General features: G+C 41.5%; 3 protein-coding genes and 1 pseudogene across 4 annotated transcripts; all 4 read right to left on the bottom strand.

Moving 5' to 3' along the window:
- Window positions 1–597: 597 nt before the first annotated feature.
- LOC309326937 (olfactory receptor 5AP2-like) lies at window positions 598–1,532 on the bottom strand (annotated as a pseudogene). Its single transcript has one exon. The product of its transcript is annotated as an olfactory receptor 5AP2-like (transcript).
- An 887-nt stretch (window positions 1,533–2,419) lies between these two features.
- On the bottom strand, window positions 2,420–3,505 carry LOC309327498 (olfactory receptor 5F1-like). The gene has a single exon (XM_081836800.1). The coding sequence runs from the start codon at window positions 3,454–3,456 to the stop codon at window positions 2,509–2,511; it is 948 nt and encodes a 315-aa protein (XP_081692926.1). The 5' UTR covers window positions 3,457–3,505; the 3' UTR covers window positions 2,420–2,508.
- A 5,503-nt stretch (window positions 3,506–9,008) lies between these two features.
- Window positions 9,009–9,950, bottom strand: LOC309327506 (olfactory receptor 5AP2-like; the record flags this gene model as incomplete). The annotated part of the gene is made up of 1 exon (XM_081836807.1): window positions 9,009–9,950. The coding sequence occupies one exon, from the start codon at window positions 9,948–9,950 to the stop codon at window positions 9,009–9,011; it is 942 nt and encodes a 313-aa protein (XP_081692933.1).
- Window positions 9,951–12,763: 2,813 nt separating this feature from the next.
- LOC309326938 (vomeronasal type-2 receptor 26-like) lies at window positions 12,764–19,731 on the bottom strand (the record flags this gene model as incomplete). Its single annotated transcript, XM_081835966.1, has 6 exons — window positions 12,764–13,665; window positions 14,078–14,204; window positions 14,550–14,777; window positions 16,140–16,964; window positions 18,363–18,654; window positions 19,529–19,731. The coding sequence occupies 6 exons, from the start codon at window positions 19,729–19,731 to the stop codon at window positions 12,764–12,766; spliced, it is 2,577 nt and encodes an 858-aa protein (XP_081692092.1).
- Window positions 19,732–21,795: the final 2,064 nt, after the last annotated feature.

The following is a 21,795-nucleotide window of genomic DNA, read 5'->3' on the forward strand; positions in this document are numbered from 1 at the left end:
GGGTGGATTCTGTTGGGTCTACATACCAAAGCCAATGTTTAAACCTGTCCACATTCTAATAGCTCTCCAGCTTTTTCAACCATAGAGGATGGTGGGCTGACTCCCACTTCACAAAGCCACTGATTATACATGCAAAGCACTCTATTATCTGGTTTTCCTCCTCAAAAATGAGAAGGTTGTTGGACTTGTTGGGAGTGTTGTTGGAGGAGTGGGAGAACCCATGAAACACAGAAAAGGAAAACTGCCTCATGTTTCCATGGACAATGATCCTGGACCTTAAGGCTGTATTGCAGGGATGGGGAGCCTATGACCCTCCAGATGTTACTGGACTCCAACTTCCATCAGTCCCAAATAGAATGATCAAAGGGCTATAGGATTTGTAGTCCAGAAACAACTGTAGGGCCACAGGTTGCCCACTTCTGCTGGGTTGGGTTATCTATTTTTGTTACTGATCGGAATAAAAAAGAGCATTAATGGTGACAAATAAATATAACAAAATGTGTAAACGTTCACATGGATAAAACATTTCAAATATTTTTCAACTTGTGTTACTGATTTTCTTTTGCTGAATTGTTCAAGATTCCAGGCCCATTTTCTCTATGTGTGTGTTCCAAACAGTCTACGAAGAGCACTTTGCACATCCTTGTTCCTGAAGCTGTAGATTAGAGGGTTCAGCAGAGGGGTGATGATGGCATAGAGCACAGAGACCAGCTGCTCCTGTTCAGTGGAATGGCTGGAGGATGGAGTTAGGTAAGTGAAGATGATGGTTCCATAGAAGATGCTCACCACAGTGAGGTGGGATGCACAGGTGGATAAAGCTTTGATCCGACCCCGAGATGTACGTATTTTGAGCACAGTGAAGATAATGAAGATGTAGGAAAGTAGAGTTAGGAAGAAGGACATGGTAATGCCACATCCAGAGACTGTAAAGGTCACCAGCTTGCTCAGTCTTGTGTCAGAGCAGGAGAGGTGCAAAAGGGGAGGAATGTCACAGAAAAAGTGCTCTATTTGGTTTGAATTACAGAAGTCAAGTGAGAAAACCAAGGCTGTGTTGATGATAGAGTTGAAGTTGCCAACAGTCCATGAAACTGTTAGCAATCCTTTACAGGTTGTCTGGCTCATCAGCACGGTGTAGCGCAATGGGTGGCAGATGGCTGCATAACGGTCATACGCCATGGCTGAGAGGAGTACACACTCTGTGCCTCCTAAAGTGACAAAGAAATGCATCTGGAGAGACAGCCAGTGAAGGAGATGGTCCTGTCTCCTGACATGAGGTTCCAGAGCATCTTTGGGACAGTGGAAGAGGTGTAGCAGATCTCAATGAATGAAAGGTTGCCGAGGAGGAAGTACATTGGTGTCTGGAGGCACCGGTCCACACAAATCAAAGTCATGATGGCTAGATTCCCTACTAAAGTTAGCAGATAGATTAAAAGTACTAAGGAAAAAAGAAGTTTCTATTGGGCTGGATCACTGGATAAGCCCAGGAGGATGAACTCTGTGACAACCGTGTGGTTCACCTTCATTCTGCTCATCTTTGACCATCTTTTATGATAGGGCTATAAGACTCCTTGTACCTGAAGCACAACAGCAGATGTTATAAATGTACACTATTAGTGAGAAACAACATCGAGAAGTTAATTTAGAATTTTCTAGGTTTCACCAAATAAATTTCTGGAGAATTATGGAACTGATTGTAGCCGGCAGGCGCATTGTTAGGCACTTAAAGCACTTAGGACAGAGAGACCTGTGACACCATAATCTCATTCCAGAAAAAGATGTTGATGTCTCAGTAGCTTGCTGGTCTACTACTGCCTCCTCCACGATGCAGCTGCAAACTACATTACACCAAGTGTAGTAAATAATGCAGTGAGGTGTTCCTAGGGGATTGTGTGAATGTCTACTACTTGATCTCTACAGACAGAATTAGTAGTTACTCATGGAAGGTTTCCTCTAAGGACAGCTTAATATACGGTACAATCAGCACTGAGGATCTTATCAGACCTTTTGCTAACCACTGAAACACAAAATTGACATTGGGATTTTCCATCAGCCTGTATTGTTGTTGTAGAAACAACAGGAAGATATATAGCTGGATATACTGTACATATAACTTCAGTAGCATTAGGCTAATTTGTCCAATAAGGCTCATGGCAAAAGGAATTCTATACACTGCGTTGAATTTTTAGATCTACCTTCTGATTTGTAAATGTTATTAACTATTCTACATGTCACTCTTGGCACATCTAATAAAAATATCTTGTTCCTTGATTTCAGTAGGACTTGGTACTGGAGTAGTCAAAGTGTTGTCATCATGGTGTTGTTGGAATCCAACTCCCAAAATCCACAATCATCATGGTCAACAGCCAGAGATGAGACTTGTACTCCAACAATATCTGGAGAGCACCATGTTGGCCACTCCTGACTTAGGATATCACCCAAGGTCTTTTAAACTAATCTGATGATTTTTGTGGTGGATCTTAACTTTTCAATTTACTGGTCCCATATCTATTATCTGTTCTTCCCTAGTGCTCTCTGAAGTGCTCCCTGCACTTCCTTGTTCCTGAAGCTATAGATCAGGGGGTTGAGCATGGGTGTGATGATGGCATACAGCACAGAAACTAGGCGGTCCTGTTCCATAGAATGAGTGGAGGAGGGCCGTATGTAGGTGTAAATGATAGTACCAAAGAAGATGCTCACCACAGTGAGGTGGGAAGCACAGGTGGAGAATGCCTTGATTCTACCATGAGCTGTGCGGATTTTGAGCACCGAGGAGACAATCAAGGCATAGGAGAGAAGGGTCAGGCAGAATGGCATAATGATAACACACCCAGAGATGGTGAAGGTTATGAGCTGGCTAACAAATGTGTCAGAACAAGAGATGTGCAGAAGGGGAGGTATGTCACAGAAGAAGTGGTCAATCTCATGGGAGTGGCAGAAATTTAAGGAAAAGACCATTGCTGTGTTGACCATGGAATTGAAGTTGCCAACAGCCCATGAAACTGCCAGCAGACTCCTACGTACTGGTGGGCTCATGAGCAGAGTGTAGTGCAATGGGTGGCAGATAGCTGCATAGCGGTCATATGCCATGGCTGAGAGGAGCACACACTCTGTGCCCCCCAATGTGACAAAGAAATACATCTGCAGTGCACATCCTACAAAGGAGATTTTCTTGTCTCCCAACAAGAGATCCCACAGCATCTTGGGGACTGTGGTGGAAGTGTAGCAGATCTCAATAAAAGAGAGGTTTCCCAGGAGGAAGTACATGGGTGTGTGGAGACTCTGGTCCACCCAAATTAATACAATGATGGCCAGATTCCCCGACAAAGTCAATAGATAGGCTGAAAGTCCTAAGGCAAAGAGAAGCATCTGATTCTTCACATCAATAGAGAATCCCATGAGGATAAACTCTGTGACACTTGTTGTATTCTGTCTTCCCATAGATTTGAGGGAGTCCATCTTTGGTCAGGATAGTGAGCCTTCCTAAGTGGGAGGGGAGGTCACAGCAGTTTGATCTGTTAATGCTGGTAGTTCTGTAAATAAGAAGCAGTGAGTCAGTTAGACTGTTTGCAAATAAGCTTTTATTGTTCACCTACAGTTGTCATTGTAATTTCACAGAATGTCTAGGCCAGGGCAGAAGGCATCCTGTGGGTAACTGCAGTCAAATATAACTAGCTAGCTTAGGGCTGGTTAATGCATGAATGGGCTAAGACCATAGAATTGTATTCTTAGGATCAGTTAGGTCACACCCCCTCACCTCTGGTGAAGTGAAACTTCCTTCTTCACTTGCTTTCACCATGTGAATTCATCAAGATAGGATGTGATTGAACTTGCTCTCTAAAAACTCAGACCATGTGCTTAGAACTATTTCACCATTTTTGTATACTATTCTGGTGTTATTTGCTTCCAGAAAAAAATCTGTTTGCAAATAACATGAAAATATGTGGTAAATCTGCAATATATTCCACCATATTTCCAGAAGCGGCTGTTATGTTGTATGAAATGTCCAATACAATGTGGCAGTTAATACAAAACAAATTCCTTCCAGTAGCACCTTAAAGACCAACTAAGTCAGTTCTTGGTATGAGCTTTCGTGTGCATGCACACTTCTTCAGATACCTGAAGTGCATGCTTTCGTGTGCATGCACACTTCTTCAGATACCTGGGTATCTGAAGAAGTGTGCATGCACACGAAAGCTCATACCAAGAACTGACTTAGTTGGTCTTTAAGGTGCTACTGGAAGGAATTTGTTTTGTTTTGACTATGGCAGACCAACACGGCTACCTATCTGTAACTGGCAGTTAATAGTTAGTGAAGCAATGGGAAAATAAAATAAACTGCTGTATCAATGTAGAGTAGACTACTTGAAATCAATGACATTAAGTAACTTCAGTCCCTTGATCTTAAGGTATCTATTCTGGGTATGCCTATGTACTGATGGGTATGCCTATGGCAATGTACTGATGGGAGCATTAAAATGCAGTTTCCCCATAGGATAAAAAGTATTAATGCTAAATAAATCAGGAAACATGATTACAGGATAATTCTGTAAAATTACTTTAGAAATCTATGCACATTATAAAGCAAACTTAAAACATTTACAAATCTTTAAACTAGAAATACAAGGAAACATTTAAAATGTAAAAAAAAATCAATAAACAATTCATGATTCCAAGGCTATTAAGAAAATCTTAAGTGCAGAAAGCCATATTTGAACAACTCCCCTTTCTCTGCTACGTAGGATGCTAAAAGGGCACTTGTAGAGGCAGGTTTCATTCCTAGTCATGGGTTGGTATGCAGCTAAAATGTTCAGAACAAGTTCTGCATGGTTCCTACCCACTTCTACAAATGCACAACTGGTTATTACCAAGAACAAAAAGGCATTCCATATTTCTGACACAGATGCCCTATGTCTCTCTCCAGGAACCCAAAGACACTTCCACAATTACATGAATATGCTGTCATGAACAGGGTTTGGGGAGGGGGACAGGACTGGAGAGGAGCAGTTCCCTGGATAAGTGCATATGAGACCTATAAGCTATTCTGGTATGAATGCCAAAACTTTTATTTAGAGCACAATGCTACCTCCCTCCCTCCAATGTTAATGGGTGGTGTGGTGTCTGGATGCTGTTAGCGGCTCCCGGCTGGTTGCCCAGGAAATTATAAAGACAAGGAAAGGTTTCTTACCATCCTTTCTTATTTCAATATTCACAGAGAGAGGCTATAGAACCCAGCCTCTTGGATAATGGCATTGTCCTAAGTGAATCTCCACCCCCCCCCGTCTCTCCCACTTCACCATTCGGCACTTCTAAGGGTGTTGCTATGTGCCTTCTGTCTTTGAGCTCTTTGCTCTCTTACTTTCAAGGCTCACCGGGTTCTGGGAGATGGATGGTCTGGGATGCTTTCTAATGACACAGTGTCAGCCAGCCACTGTTCCCTTTCTGTCTCCTCCTCCTCTCCCATTATTTCCCAACTTTCCCCCTCATCTGCCTCTGAGCTGTGACCTCCCGCAAACCACTGTTGTAAATCTATACTGTCTTTCTCTTCCTCCTCCCTGGAAGGGTCAGGAAGGGGAGGCAGTCTCCACCATTCCTCCTCTGCCCAGTCCCTGACAGGTGGGTATGTCTACTTGGTGACAACACTGAAGTTAAGAAGAAGCAAGTTAGCTTGCCTCTTCCCTTCCTTTTCATGGTGCAGGCAGTGCTGGATTACCAAACAGGCAGAGTAGGTGCCGGCCTATGGGCGCCATGCCTGTTATGGGCTCAGCGACAACAGATCAAAATAATATTGATTTGATCTTGAAATTGGTTTATTAAAATTGTTGGTTGGTAAAATCAAAAACATAATAGGAGATAATTTGTGAGGGGCCCCTGAGATTTTGACTGCCCAGGGACCTCCACAGGGTTTAATCTGGCACTGGACTCAGGCTATAGCCTATATCTGCTGCCCTAGTCAGGGTGATAGGAGTTGTAGTCCAGCAGTCTCCAGAGGGTCACAGGTTTCCCATCTCTGGAGTAGACCTTTATTTCCTTTGCCCACAAAGGACTGTAAACACTACAAGAAGTCTGTCTCCAACTATTAAAACATCTGTTATATTGGCCATTAGTTAAAGAAGAAGTATGTTTATTAATAAAACAAAAGGTGGCATTTGTAGAAGAGTGAAAATAGAAAGAGACACCTTAAACAGGATCACATTTTGTATCTCAGAACAATCCCTGAAGCTGCCCACTGAGCTGTTTTCACAGTCCAGAAAACATGAGAAGAGCCATAGTAAGAGCCTCATTTCTTACCTGTTACTATGTATGCTGCTTCAGAATGTAAAAGAGATACTACTGTTACCAGCCATTGCCAATGGGTGCTTCTTTCTTGGCACTGGAATTATCTCATCATCATCATCATCATCATCATCATCATCATCATCATCATCATATTTATTTATACCCCACCCTTCCCAGTTCAGAAAACCGGGCTTAGGGTGGCTAACAAGAAATTTAAAACACTTAATTGTAAAATCAGGATCAAATACAGTATAAAAACATGGGCCCTAGGCCCCAGTTGTTCTGGGGTGGCTTTTATCTATTATCTGAGAACCTTCATCACTTCATTGAATATCTACTACAGCCATCCTTTTGCTGTTTTTCTTTTTTAAAACCAAGACTATTTCCTCTGGGGCTGCAAGGTATAATGGGCATGAAGAAAAAGAGAGCACATGGATGATCATTAGCACTGCCTCTTGGGAGAGGGAGAAATAAGTTGATCCAGAAATAATAATAAATAATGCTTGTGGCCTTGGAAGTAAAGTAGACTTGGGGCTGCCGAGTTTGTCAATAATTGCTCCCAGGGGATACTGTGAATCAAAGAGGACTACATCTTCCTTTAAAAGTGTGGCTGCTGCTCACTGATTTCTCCCATGGTGTCACAGTAGTATGTACTTAAATGTAGTAGTATGTACTTATGATGTCATTTTGCTCAATGGCTCCCAATCCCATCTCCGTGTATTGGTGACAGCTTGTGCACAGGAGAGGGGCATACAGTTTTGGAGAAACTCCAAACACAGTGGTGTCACATGGATTTTATGATACACTACCAGGAGTAGCCATACAGTGAAAGCCCTGACAAGGACCTGCGGTCCACCAGGTGTTGCTTTCCTGATCATTAGGGCTGATGGGAGTTGGAGTCCAATGACATTTGGAGATCACAGATTCTTGCCCCTTCATTATAAATTCTTGTACGGCTATTTTTATTTTATTTTACCAGAAATCAGAACACAGTTTACACTTACGAATTTAATGGATTTATTATCCACCCTTCACCATAAGATCCCAGGATAAGTTTACAGCCATATAATAATAAACCATTAAAATAAACTTAAAAGTTTACATTCCGATATTAAATACAGTGGTACCTCGGGATGCGAACAGGATCCGTTCCGGAGCCCTGTTCACATCCCAAATGGAATGCAAGACATGACAGCGCGTCTGCGCGTGCCGCATTTCGATGCTTCTGCGCATGTGCATGATGTCATTTTGACGGTCTGCGCATGCATGCATGGTGAAACCCGGAAGTAACGCGCTCCATTACTTCCGGGTCACCGCGGAGCGCAACCCAAATTTGCCTAACCCGAAGCGTACTCATCCCAAGGTATGACTGTATTAAAATAAATTATTTTAACACTGCATTAGTAGCCAACAGTTTTACTAGTATAAAGCAAGTCAGTGTAATGAAGCTGGCATAAAGTTACACCAGAGCTAAACCCCTTTCAGCATCAGGGATGTTGTTGCTGCTGCTCTGCCAAAGGTTGGCAGAGGGGAAAACAACCTTTTCAAATAGTGTCCTATGCCAGCTTGTCAGGTCATGTAACTGAGCTGCATGGGCTTAGAAAACAGACCCCAACCCTCTGGTTCCACACCAGGAAATGGCAACGGAAGCATAATTTAGCAGTGCCTATTATTCTGGATAGTATTTCAGGTACAGTGGTACCTCGGGTTACAGATGCTTCAGGTTACAGATGCTTCAGGTTACAGACTCCACTAACCCAGAAATAGTACCCCGGGTTAAGAACTTTGCTTCAGGATAAGAACAGAAATAATGCGGTGGTTGCACGGCGATAGCAGGAGGCCCCATTAGCTAAAGTGGTACCTCAGGTTAAGATCAGTTTCAGGTTAAGAATGGACCTCCAGAACAAATTAAGTTCTTAACCCGAGGTACCACTGTACTCAAGTGGTTAACACTAAGAGAGGTGATACAGCTGCTGGGATGAAAACTTGCAAAAGGCATTTGGATTTGAAAGCAAGCATTCTCACTATGCCTGGATGAGAGAGTTGTTTAAATTAAAGCTTGAATCTAAGCATGTTTTTGTTGTGGAAAATCCATTTGATTTCCCATTATATTCTGAGAACATATAAAAAAGAAAGCTGGCAAAATAGTTCAGGAATGCTCTAGGGAGCTCTTCAGGGGCCCTTTACAAAGACATTTAGAATTTTGGAGGAGCATGCAAATTATATTGATTTCAAAGGGGAAAAGTTAAGCAAGAGATCTGAGTTTCCTATTCACAGCCGTGAGATGTTAAAGTAGCTAACTTTGGCTGGGACATACCCATTCACATCTGCTTAAAATGGATAACTATCTTTTAAAAAAATCCTTATGGCATGATTCATCTTTCCACATTCTCTTTCTCTTTTGTTTATACTCCATGTAAATTGCATGGGTGCACATACCTGTCTACACACTAGCCATTATTCACAAAGGGAGGCTAGTGTGCATTTCGTATGGAATGATCCAAGAGCAAAATAGACTTTCCCACTTTTAGGTGGCTACTCTGCTTTAGTTAATGACAACAATAGATATGAACACTGTAAATATTGCTTAATATTTTAATGTGCCCACTCACTGGCATTCCAAGCAAAGCAGAGCTTCTCAGTTTTTTTGTCGTGAGGTTACACCTGTCTAAAGAAAAAAGCATGGGAAACTGACATTCATGTGGGTTCTGAAAATTCAGCGCCTTCTTCTATCAAGTCCTTTGCATGACTTTTCGGAAAGCCCCTTGCACATCCTTGTTTCTTAAGCTGTAGATAATTGGATTAAGCATTGGGGTGAGGATCCCATAGAGCACAGGCAATGCCCGGTCCTGCTCCTGGGAGTAAGTGGAGTTGGGACGAATGTATGTGAAGATGATGGTACCAAAATAAATGTTGACTACAGTCAAGTGTGAAGCACAGGTGGAAAATGCCTTGAGACGCCCTTCTTTGGTGCGGATCCTTAGGATGGTCAAGACTATGTAGACATAAGACACCAGAGTAACCAGGAAGGAACCCATGATCACACCTCCACCCACCACAAAAGTAGCAATCTGATTGACCTGAGTGTCAGAACAGGAGAGCTGGAATAGGGGTGGGATGTCACAGAAAAAGTGCTGGATGACATTGTCCCGACAGAAGGACAAATGGGACATCAGGCCTGAGTGCACACCTGAGTTAGACAAGCCAAGGATCCAAGCAGCTGCTGCGAGCCAGCCACACACTTTTCGGCTCATGAGCACACTATAGTGCAGTGGGTGGCAAATGGCTGCGTAGCGGTCATATGCCATGACACCCAGCAGAAGGCACTCGATGCCACCAAAGGAGATGAAGAAGTACATCTGAGAGAAGCAGCCAGCTAGGGAAATACTCTTGTCTTGAGAGAGGTAATTTATCAGCATCTTAGGGACTGTGGAGGTTGTGTACCCAATGTCCACTACAGAAAGATTGGCCAGAAAGAAATACATGGGGTTGTGAAGTCTGTTGTCCAAACTGATTATGAGAAAAATTAAAATGTTTCCAATAAGAGCCACCAGATAAATTACAAGAAAGAAACCAAAGAGAAGGACCTGGATCTCAGGATTGTCAGAGAGTCCTAGGAGGATAAATTCTGTGATGGCTGTTTCATTCAGGATCATCTGTAGTGGCAGTGTCATCTGTGAAGAAACATGGATGTAGCATTTTTCAACTATTTTGTTTTTCCTTCCAAATTTGAGATCTGAAATGTAAGACTTAGCCACACAATTACATGTACAAGTACAGGCACTTTCAGTGCACTACAGCTCTGATTAGTTAATACACAGGAGCCTTGAGGCTGATTTCCATTCTCTTTCACTCTTCCCAACTCTGCCGCATCTCCCCATCCTAAACTCTTAGCTCTTTTATTTCTTTAGTGTTCCATGAATAAATGGAACACTTCCTTCCAGAAGCCTCAAATAAATCTCAGTAGCATAGGAATATCTGATCCAGTCTGAGGGTTTGTGGAAGGAAGGGGCTATATTTGTTCTTGGGGAATTAAAGGTCATTTAAGGAGTAGAAGTTCAGAAGGGGGACAGGAACAGTCACAGATGGAAGAGTTTGCCTCACATCTCCCCGAAGAGATATTTCTTAATGAGAAAATTTCTGAGAACAATAATCTTTTTCATTTTCTCTTCCCAAAAAATATTTTGGAAAATGTTCATTGAATGTTCTCCCACTTTCTGCAATGGCTCCCATCCCACCACGCCTGACCTGTTGCATCCCCTAGAAGGCTTCATTGCAGAATTTCTCTAAATATTCTACACCACTTTTTGTGGCATGCACTACCCTTTTATCCAACAGCACTAGCATAATATTCTGTTGCAACATAATAATAATAATAAAAATTTTTATTTATACCCCGCCCTCCCAGCCGAAGCTGGGTTCAGGGCGGCTAACAACAATAAAATAAATGACCTCTTATCAATAAAACATGACCTCTTATCCCACTTTCCCGAGCAGCTTGACTTTCCAAGGATGACTTCATTAAGCAGTCTGTCTCCTCTCTCTGATTTAAAAATGAAGCATTGTGAAGTTTGCTGCTAAGGCTACTGCATGTTTGTCAAAAGCAAATTAATTGCAGCTTTCTCTGAATACCCAAGTTAACAAACAAAAAAGAAAGAAAGAAAGAGAAAGAAAGAAAGAAGAAAGAAGACCTATCATTTTAGTGTCTATCTGTATGCTGCTGTCTAATTTCTTTTTTTTTTTTCTTGCAATAGATCATGACTAGCAATGATCCACAACTCAGTTAAATTCAACTTCTTGAATTTAAAACAGGGGTAGGGAACCTGTGACCCTGCAAATGTTATTGGACTCCAACTCACATCAGCCCCAGTTATGATGGTCAAAGTTCAGGAATGATGAAAGTTGTAGTTCAGCAACATCTGCAGTGTCACAGCTCCCCTTCTGCCAATAGAAAACAATTTGGGGGTGACATTGTAAATGGTATTACCTTTTGTGTGAAAGACCAATATATAGCAGTAATGAATCCCTTTTTACAAAAATGGAGCACAGGCAAGCATTCCGAAGTCTCCTTGGATTTTGAAAGCAGCAAGACAAAAAGTTGAGTTAGTTGTGCTTTCGTTCAACATTAAGTCTCCCACAGTTCCCAGCCAGCCAGATATTAATAAACAGGATTTGATACAGCTGGTGCTCTATGCTACCAGCATTTGTTATTAAGCAGTATACTGCCCATACATCTGGAGGTTCAATTGTTCTGTTTCTAGTGTTTGAACTGTGACTTATTTCTTTAACAATGCACACACATGCACGTGTGACACACACACACACACACACACACACACACACACACACACTGCTCTAAACACTTGCAAAGAAAATTTTTTTAAAAATACATTGAAACTGTCAGTAAAAACCAAAGCTTTAAAACAAGTTTGTTTGTTTTTTAAAAATCAGAATATGGCAAGTCAGTGCTTGATAGTGGAATCATTTAGAGAAAACTGCATGTCTGAAGTAAACATTTCGCTTGGACTGAGGAGAAGCCAAATTCAGTCTTGAGCTTAAAGACTCACACAGTGGCTATGGGGAAACTCACTATCTGTCACCCTCAGATGCCTCATCTTTAAAACTGGAATGTGACTCAATTGTGTCTTTTTGACAACTGAGAAATGTATGAAATAATATTATGTGCTAGAAAAAATGAATCAAGCTCTTTATACACCATGCATTCATTGTAATCTTACTGTTCAGTGTTGCTTGCTATATTTCACTGCAGACTGTAATCCGTTCTGAATCCCCATCCTGGAAAATGATCTTGATACAGAGGAATATTGTTAAATTGCTCACAAAGTCGTACCTGTGTGGCTACTCTGCTTCTGCCTCCTTCAAGTCACAGTCCCCAATCATTTGTACACCAGGCTAAGTAAATATCCCAGCGAAGCATGCCCAAGGGGAATTGTGTGCAACAAAGATAGCTTAATTTCAATAGTCAGGAGCACACACTACTTCTGATAATTTGAACTGGAAATACTATCTTAAAAGACAGTAGTAGATGGGCAACTTCTGAAGTAAAACACATCTGCAACTATATGCTCTGATCTATTGCAGGAAACAGGGTGACATGGGTCATTTGGTAGTAAGCCATAAGAGTTGCTAGAATCAGAAATCACATAGTGATCTCCATATAACTTTTGTGGTACTGTAATCCACTGCTTTAGGATGGGGGTGGGAATTGAAGGGACTGCACTGATTGGACTTTGGAGGGATTTCCTGATTTCTTTGCATCTTTCATATATAGTTTATATATTATATCTATCAAGCCTATGATGGCTCCTAATCTGCCTTACGCCATAAGAGTAGGTGTATAACAGCAGCAATTTAAGCCAATCCCTGAAGCCCTTTGTATTGCTGACTTGTTTCTAGTGTTTGTAAAAGGAATCCCATGACTCCACAAAATTTTAGCCTATGAAGGAACGTGTGACCCTCAAATGACTTAGTTATTTCTCCTTGTTAACTGCTCCTTGCTGTTCAATTCAGGCCTTAGAGCAATGATATAACATTTGGGGAAGAAGATACAACCCAACAATCCAACACTTGAGGCCAAGATGGAGAAGATCTCAACCACCACCATATATTTTCCCTTTGTGCTCAGGTAAGTTGGAACAAAAGAGACCCACACACTGCAAAACACCAACATGCTGAAAGTGATGAACTTGGCCTCATTAAAAGTGCTGGGCAATGTCCTAGCAAAGAAAGCCACAATGAAGCTGACAAGAGCCAGGAATCCCATGTATCCCAGAACACAGTAAAACATAGAGGCAGACCCTTCATTACATTCAGCTACAATTTCTTTAGACAAGGAGTCCATGTCCAAATCTGGGAAAGGAGGAGCAGTACAGAGCCATACAGTACAAATAGCTCCTTGCATGAGAGAACAGGAGAGAACAATTGAAGTTGCCAGTTTTTTCCCCACCCAGTTCCTTACTCTGGACCCTGGCCTTGTAGCCATGAATGCCAAAACCACAGTGGTTGTTTTTGCCAACACAGAAGAAACAGCCACAGAGAAGATGATGCCAAAGGTTGTTTGTCGTAGAAGGCAGGTTGCTATCTGAGGTCTCCCAATGAACAGCAATGAACAGAGGAAGCAGAGCAGGAGAGCGACCAGCAGAGTGTAGGTGAGACTTCGATTGTTGGCTTTGACGATGGGGGTGTTTTTGTATTTAATGAATATCCCGAGTACCAAAGCTGTGATCACAGAAAATGAAAGTGCCAAGAAAACTAAAATGATGCTCAAAGCTTCACCATAAGACAGAAAGTTTAAAATCTTGGGAAGGCATCCATCTTGGTGTTTATTTGGATACTGATCTGCTGGGCATCTGATGCACTTGTCGCTGTCTGAAAAAGGAAATGATGATACCTCCCTCTCCCAAACAAGTGAGGGACTATCTATCTATTATCTCTCTCTCTCTCTCTCTCTCTCTCTCTCTCTCTCTCTCTCTCATCTATCTATCTATCCTCTCTCTCTCTCTCTCTCTCTCATCTATCTATCTATCTATCTATCTATCTATCTATCATCTATCGGCCATTAGAGGACATATAAAGTGACCTAATGCAAGGGCATGTAGGTGCTGTTTGCTATCCTGAAAGCATAAACATGAAAGCACAATAAATAAATGCTAACTCCTCTTGGTTTTCTTGCAAAGAATCTCTGAAATAATTTATATTGCTTTGGAAGTGATGATACAGTCTGAACCATGCCTACTTTATGTGTTAATGTTTTAACATGATCATGTGCTGTGTCACCTACCCAAGGCCACAGAAATCATCTCTTCTGGACATGGATCGCAATCATAGCAACAGAATGGTTCCCCATCTTTCTTTTTCCTTATAGAACCTGGGCTGCATTTGTCATTGCACACTGAAGCGGGTGACATCTATTCATAAAGATAAGGGAGGAAAAGCTGAATACATGTTGTTCCCAAGGAAAGATTCAGATTTAACTGAATGACATCAAAGACCTGGGAAAGAGCACTGTGCATGCAGGACAGGTTCATAATTTCTGGGAAATGACTTCTCTGATTTACATGGCTCAGAGAGGAGGCCTTCACAGTCCTGATATTAATTCCACTCATGTCTTTTTATAGGCCATCAAAATATAACATTGTAATAATAATAATAATAATAATAATAATGATGATGATGATGATGATAATATAAACTTCTCAGATGTACATGAATAGTTAGGGGTTATCCAGTGATAACCATTAATCAGAGCATACCTGCTTAAACTTGCTGTGCCATGTGATGATCTCCTCACTAATCATGAACTCTCTGCCTGAAAAAGCCCATGGATCCATCCTTCCCACTTTCACCCTTGAAAAGGATTTGTTAGGGAAAGTAACCCAATTTATAATATCAAATCCACTTTCTAATTCAGCTTTCCCATCCAAAGACAACTGGTCCCCAGCACTGTTGTTAAATGAGATTCTCTTCAGGAAAGGATGAATCTACAGTTGAAGAGGCAAAAACACCTTTACAAAATTATGGGAGGTAGAGCAGTATATCATTTTACAAATTTCACTCTAGCCTATTTCAGTATTAGATGAGAAATGTGAGAAAGAGAGCAGGGAAGTGCTTGCTGGTTCCACCACCTCTGATTTATAACCTGAGTGCTTTCACCCCTGTCGGATTGACAACCCTATTTGATCAGCATTCTAAATAGCATGCACTAAGTCTGACAATTATGAGCACGGTGTTAATACGAACATAAAACAACAGATAAAACATAATTAACATGAAAGTCAATTTTAAACAAAAGTAGCCAGAAAATAGCAAGAGTCTCAAATGTAATAAGTCATCCCAAATGCCACCAGAAGCAGGATCATTTTAAATTGTCAACTGAACCACAGAAATAAGAGAGGTAGAAGAGAGTTCCAAGGTCGAGGGTTTGTTCTATGAAGTTGCTCAGTTGCTGTTGGTGCATGGTTATGAGACATGTCACAGTTTGGGGACATACAGAGGAAGGACTCCATTGTTGACATGCATGAACAAATAAGTTTGTATTGGAGAAGGGAGTGTTTGAGACATCATGGTTCTGGATCATAGGGCTAGGCAAGAAATTTTGACACATGAGGCATACCCCCGAATAAGGCCCCTCCCCACTTGAGAAGAGGATGAAGATGGAAGATCTATGTTAGGAGCAAGGGTGAAGATAGAAAGTTCTACATCAGGATCTGCTACACTGGGTGGACCCTTCCTCCTGATGCGGTTGCCTCACTTTACCTCATGTGCAGGATGGCCATGGAAACGTTTTCAAGTAAAAAGCCAGCTCTTTGATTAGACCCAGAAACTCAAGATATTAACGCGAGTCTGTCATTAATCACTTTTGAGTACAGGTATGTTCAGTTGATGTGCAATTGCTGATGCATGAAGGGTGGAACAGGAGCGGAAAGGGGCTCAACGGGGTGAGGTGGAATGTGGCAGAATGATGCAGGGTGCACTTATATGCATTCTGTGGATGCATGCGGGGCCAGGAACTGAGCTTATAATACAAGTAACAACCATTTCATATGGGTCACCACCTGTATTATTACCTCTAGTCAGTGCAAAGTGCTAGTCCAAGACATTTTGCTGCATGAGGCAGAGGACATCATGACATGCCCTTAGACATTTTGCTGCATGAGGCAGAGGACATCATGACTTCCACTAGACTACACTGGAAGTTGATGGGTGATGGGGTATTGTCCTCTTAAGAAAGCTAGCAGTGAGGGGGGTGGGCGCAGGAGAACCATGCCTATGTAGCATAATCTAGAACACCACCTTTCTTTCTACTCATGTCCCTCAAAATATTTTGGTTAAAGAGGTAGTACCTGCCATGGTTGTGGGTTTGGTCTGGGCTTGGACTTCATTGAGTACATGGTGTGTAAAGCATGTGCTATGACATAAACAGCATTGTATATACTGTAGCTTTGGGGAGTCATGCTCATTTCAAAAAATGGTCCAGAAAGACTCTCCAGCTTCTCCTTCCCTGTGCAGGTTCCATCGTTCTCCCCATCCACAGGGGAATCTAAAAATACACAGTCAAAAGCTTGTTCCCAGAAATCTTGGATGAAATCATCTCCAGTGGGTGAGTGGGGATTTAAGGTCAGAAGGAATCTTTTGAATTCCCGTATCTCAGTGGAGTGAACTGCAAAAGACAACGCTCCTTGGAAGACTTCTAAGTCCCAGTTCCTATGAAACTGCAGTGCTGGGAAGTCCCACTGCGCTGTCAGAATCCAAACTCTGCCTAGAGACTCTGCCGTATCGTCCGCTTGTACTAGCATGTATTTCAAACCCAATGTGGAGTGAGTTTCTGCATATACAACAATTGCATTGACTGAGTTGTTCTTGAAAAAATGAGAAATATTCTCTGCCTTCATGTACACTTCATGCATTTCAGAGAAGTCTGTCAAGGGAGGCATCTTGTCAGTGAATGCTGTACAGATACCACTCTGTGAAAGTCTTGGCATCAACCTTCCCACAAAATTTTCTCCTTTATCATCATCCAGTGTAATGATCCCAACCCATGTCCACTCAAAATGCAGAAGTAATTGAACGATTCCAATGTACTGATACTCTTCATTGGGGACCACCCGGTAGATGAAAGGGAACTGGATCTTAGAACTCAGAGAAGGACCAAATAAATAGTAAGAGACCTATGCAAGAGAAAATTTATTTTCAAAATTGGAAAAGATTCTAACAGTGAAAGTCTGCATACTGAAAAACAGTTATGTAAAAGATTTGCCTTTGAAATTTCAAGGAATGATTATGGCTGCAGTGGTAAAGACTTGACGCTGTTATGCCAAAAAGTGGAGGAGTGAATTTCTGCTGCGGATGGCAAAGTATATGACTATGCATTTATGTCGAAAATAACTTTGTTTGAATGGTGGAGAAAAAAAAATGAAACAATTTCATAATAGATTGGGTACCATTTCTTGAAAATTGCCAGAAAATGGCACATGCACAACATTTATTTGATATATTATAAACACTCCTATCAATGGATATAAGTTTTTTTTATAAATTATTGATACGGTGTTTAATTTCGTCCTTTTCTGTCATATTGATGTTTCATTTTTTTGTATGTTGCTTGAATGCAACAAAGAACAAATGAGGAGGTTGTAGGCAGTCCAAGTGTGCTTTTAGAGATGGAGTGGTAAAGATATGCTCCATTCGTCCTCTGTTCTTCTCTTTTCTCATTAATTTTGCTTTGCTTTTTATATGTTTTGTCCACAATACAAGGAGCTGTATTCATTCATTCATTCATTCATTCATTCATTCATTCAGCCTTTATTGGCATAATACATCGAGTTATATGTTAACATGATATAATGGGAATTTTCACCAGATTCCCCATTGTGTGCTGTAGGAGAAGGACTTGAGTGTTGCTGCTTATGGCCCCAATCGTTCCTTATAAGTGCATACTACTGATTTTTATTATTATCATTTTTAGGTGGAAAGGCAATTGTTGAATGGTAGAACACATGTTTGGCATGGGAAATGTTCCAGGTTCAATTCCTGGAATCTTGCAGTAGGGCTTGGAGAGATCCTTATCTGAAGTACTGCAGAAAAACCTCTGGTCATTGTTGACAAAATTGAGTTGATAGACTGATTCAGTATATAACAACTTTCTGTGTTGTTTTATGTACTATTTGGAACTTGGCAAGATACTCCACAAGGTATCTCTACCATCTCTACCCTTTAACTTTATGCACCATTTCTGCTTATACCATTACATATTTCAGTGCAACTTTCTGGTTATAATTTATACGTTGATTAAAGAGGTCCCCTCCTCCTATTTCCAGACAGACAACTGCTGCAGAGATGTTCATGATCATTAAGAAAGTTAAACCCTTAAAGAGAATATATGCTTTTCTCTCTTTTTAAGAGATTTATTAAAAAGCAGATTTGCTCCAAAATGAAGCAAGGTGTTCTATTGTCATCACATTCATGTCTTCTCTATCTTTCTCCTTCACATATTCATATATATGTGTGCCAGTTCTGAGCATACAAGGGAGGTTTTGAAACCCATGTGCCTCACATATACACCCTACCTGAGGAATCTTATAGGTGCCTAATATGGTAGCCATGTAAAGTGAGGTTTCAGCATCAAGTCCTCCGATGGCAGCTATCAGATTCTTCTGTGTGCCACACTTGTAGTTGGGGACTGCACTTTTCTGGCTAAAAAGAAGGTTCAGAGTGGTTTGAAATGTCAACTTTTCATTGAAGTAGCTGTCATAGATGTGGAATCCCAATGTAACATTTGGTAAAATCCTGGGATCCTCATTGATCTCCTTAACTGCATACACGAAGGCCAGGACATACTGGTAGTATTTTATCACTACACTGAAATGAGAGTGCAGGTTATAACATAAACTTGCTAGACCTCATGATCTACTTGTCAAGTTCACATGGTTGTTACAGAGAACTCTGCAGGCATTAATGACATAGGAAACATGGTACTGTGGGAACCTGCAAGACTGTCTGCTTTGACTTGTACCCAATGACCCAATTAAGGAAATAACACAAGGTAATGACTGTTTCATCCCTTCTCATCACGAGAGTGATTTTCTTTAGCAGGGAGCCTTTTGTATTTGTGCAATCCTCATGTAACTGAGAACACAGATATTCCAGGGTTCTGAATCACCAGTAGAGCATCCATGGACTTAATGGCTCCCTGCTGGGGCCAAGAGAATTTGAGGGGCCTTGAGGATTGGGTTAAATGTGAAACCTCACTGTACCTGCATTGCCACTACAAGGCTGTAATGCTTGAAAAGGCCTGTTCTACACATTATCATTATTACATCTTTAAATGCTTCAAAACCATATGAAATTTACACACACCCAACCCCAGGCAGTGAGGTTTCAGATCAGGGGACTATAGATAAAGCAGGGGCGGGAAAGGCAAAATGCAAAGGGGAACAAGGGTGTGCACATATATTTTCTAACTCCCATATACACACATGAATCATGGAAAACATATTTTGTTAATATAAAAATGTATTTTAAAACCACAGTGACTTATTTCTGAACATTGTGCTGTATGCAATGCTAGTCCAGTCAAACTTAATGAACGTTACTGAATTAGGTTCATTAATTTCAGAGGGTCTACTTCAGGTAGGACTTGCTTTGGATACAACCCATTTATCTATCATTTGGAATCATAACAAAAACTACCAACAATCTCCTTATGGACATCTCATGTAAGAAAGATACTTACAGAGAATCTCCAACAAACATTGCATTGGGGTGTACATCAAAGGTTATAGTGTTAAAGAAAGAGAAGAACTGGGAAGAGATACCACCAATGATGAGGTCACCCTGCTCATAATACTCATGTGGGATCTGTAGGGGATCGTTCACACTGCAAGTAGGTGGATGTGCCTTGCTCTCAATCTGGGGAAGAAATGTCAATGTTAACATCAGTAGCCACAGCAGCAACAACAGCATTGCACATAAAAGCGAACTCTTTTCTACTGAAGCAAACCCACTCTTCCAGGCTAATTCATTATTATCTAGTATCAGCTGGTTCAGAACAGAGTTGTTTCTACGCTCTCCTGAAGGCGCTATGTGACCTGTAAAATTGCTCTTCCTGTCCACAATCCACACCCCCAAGCTCTGAAAAGCACATAAATAGGGTTTTATATGTATTTTCATCTTGATTACTTATTATGAGTCTAGTCTCTGAAAATCCATGTTGTCATTGTGAAGAAAGAATTACTGTAATTTGACATAATTATAAGGTAATTATAAATCAGCTTCCCAGAGTGCTCTGCTCATAGAGAGCAGAACAGCAGAAGAAAACATGTTGGCTGGGTATTATCTCAGGGCTGTTTCTTTCTGGGATCAAGATCAACAACTGGGCATAGAATCAGTTACAGATAGGTAGCCGTGTTGGTCTGCCATAGTCAAAACAAAAAATTCCTTCCAGTAGCACCTTAAAGACCAACTAAGTTAGTTCTAGGTATGAGCTTTCGTGTGGCTCATACCTAGAACTAACTTAGTTGGTCTTTAAGGTGCTACTGGAAGGAATTTTTTGTTTGGGCATAGAATGACACTGAGTAAGAAAATACATTCAGAAAACTAAAGCCTTGGGATGAAGCCATAGGAATAGGGAATTTATGCTTGTCCAGGTGTTATTGGACTCCAGCTGCCATCATCCCTGACTACTAATCATGTAGGGCTATATGTCAGCATCAAGTATCTTGAGCTGGGCTCACAAATGGATTCACAAGCAGTGCCATTCCCATTTGTTGTTGTTGTTTAGTCGTTTAGTCGTGTCCGACTCTTCGTGACTCCATGGACCAGAGAACGCCAGGCACCTCTGTCCTCCACTCCCTCCCGCAGTTTGCTCAAACTCATGCTGGTAACCTCGAAAACACTATCCAACCATCTCGTCCTCTGCCGTCCCCTTCTCCTTGTGCCCTCCATCTTTCCCAACATCAGGGTCTTCTCCAGGGAGTCTTCTCTTCTCATGAGGTGGCCAAAGTACTGGAGCCTCAGCTTCACAATCTGTCCTTCCAGTGAGCACTCAGGGTTGATTTCCTTCAGTATGGAGAGGTTTGATCTTCTTGCAGTCCATGGGACTCTCAAGAGTCTCCTCCAGCACCATAATTCAAAAGCATCAATTCTTCAGCGATCAGCCTTCTTTATGGTCCAGCTCTCACTTCCATACATCACTACTGGGAAAACCATAGCTTTAACTATACGGACCTTTGTTGGCAAGGTGATGTCTCTACTTCTCAAGATGCTGTCTAGGCCTGTCATTGCCCTTCTCCTAAGAAGCAAGCGTCTTTTAATTTCGTGGCTGCTGTCACCATCTGCAGTGATCATTGAGCCCAAGAAAGTAAAATCTCTCACTACCTCCATTTCTTCCCCTTCTATTTGCCAGGAGGTGCTGGGACCAGTGGCCATGATCTTCGTTTTTTTGATGTTGAGCTTCAGACCATATTTTGCGCTCTCCTCTTTCACCCTCATTAAAAGGTTCTTTAATTCCTCCTCACTTTCTGCCATCGAGGTTGTGTCATCTGCATATCTGAGGTTGTTGATATTTCTTCCGGCAATCTTAATTCCGGCTAGGGATTCATCCAGCCCAGCCTTTCGCATGATGAATTCTGCATATAAGTTAAATAAGCAGGGAGACAAAATACAGCCTTGTCGTACTCCTTTCCCAATTTTGAACCAATCAGTTGTTCCATATCCAGTTCTAACTGTAGCTTCTTGTCCCACATAGAGATTTCTCAGGAGACAGATGAGGTGATCTGGCACTCCCATTTCTTTAAGAACTTGCCATAGTTTGCCGTGGTCGACACAGTCAAAGGCTTTTGCATAGTCAATGAAGCAGAAGTAGATGTCTTTCTGGAACTCTCTAGCTTTCTCCATAATCCAGCGCATGTTTGCAATTTGGTCTCTGGTTCCTCTGCCTCTTCTAAATCCAGCTTGCACTTCTGGGAGTTCTCGGTCCACATACTGCTTGAGCCTTCCTTG

Source organism: Podarcis erhardii (genome assembly GCF_964252035.2).
Source record: "Podarcis erhardii genome assembly, chromosome: 13".
NCBI classification, from domain to species: domain Eukaryota; kingdom Metazoa; phylum Chordata; class Lepidosauria; order Squamata; family Lacertidae; genus Podarcis; species Podarcis erhardii.

What these genes read in the sequence shown, in the direction of transcription:
- LOC309327498 (XM_081836800.1), bottom strand. Translation starts at nt 3,456, where the DNA reads ATGGACTCCCTCAAATCTATGGGAAGACAGAATACAACAAGTGTCACA.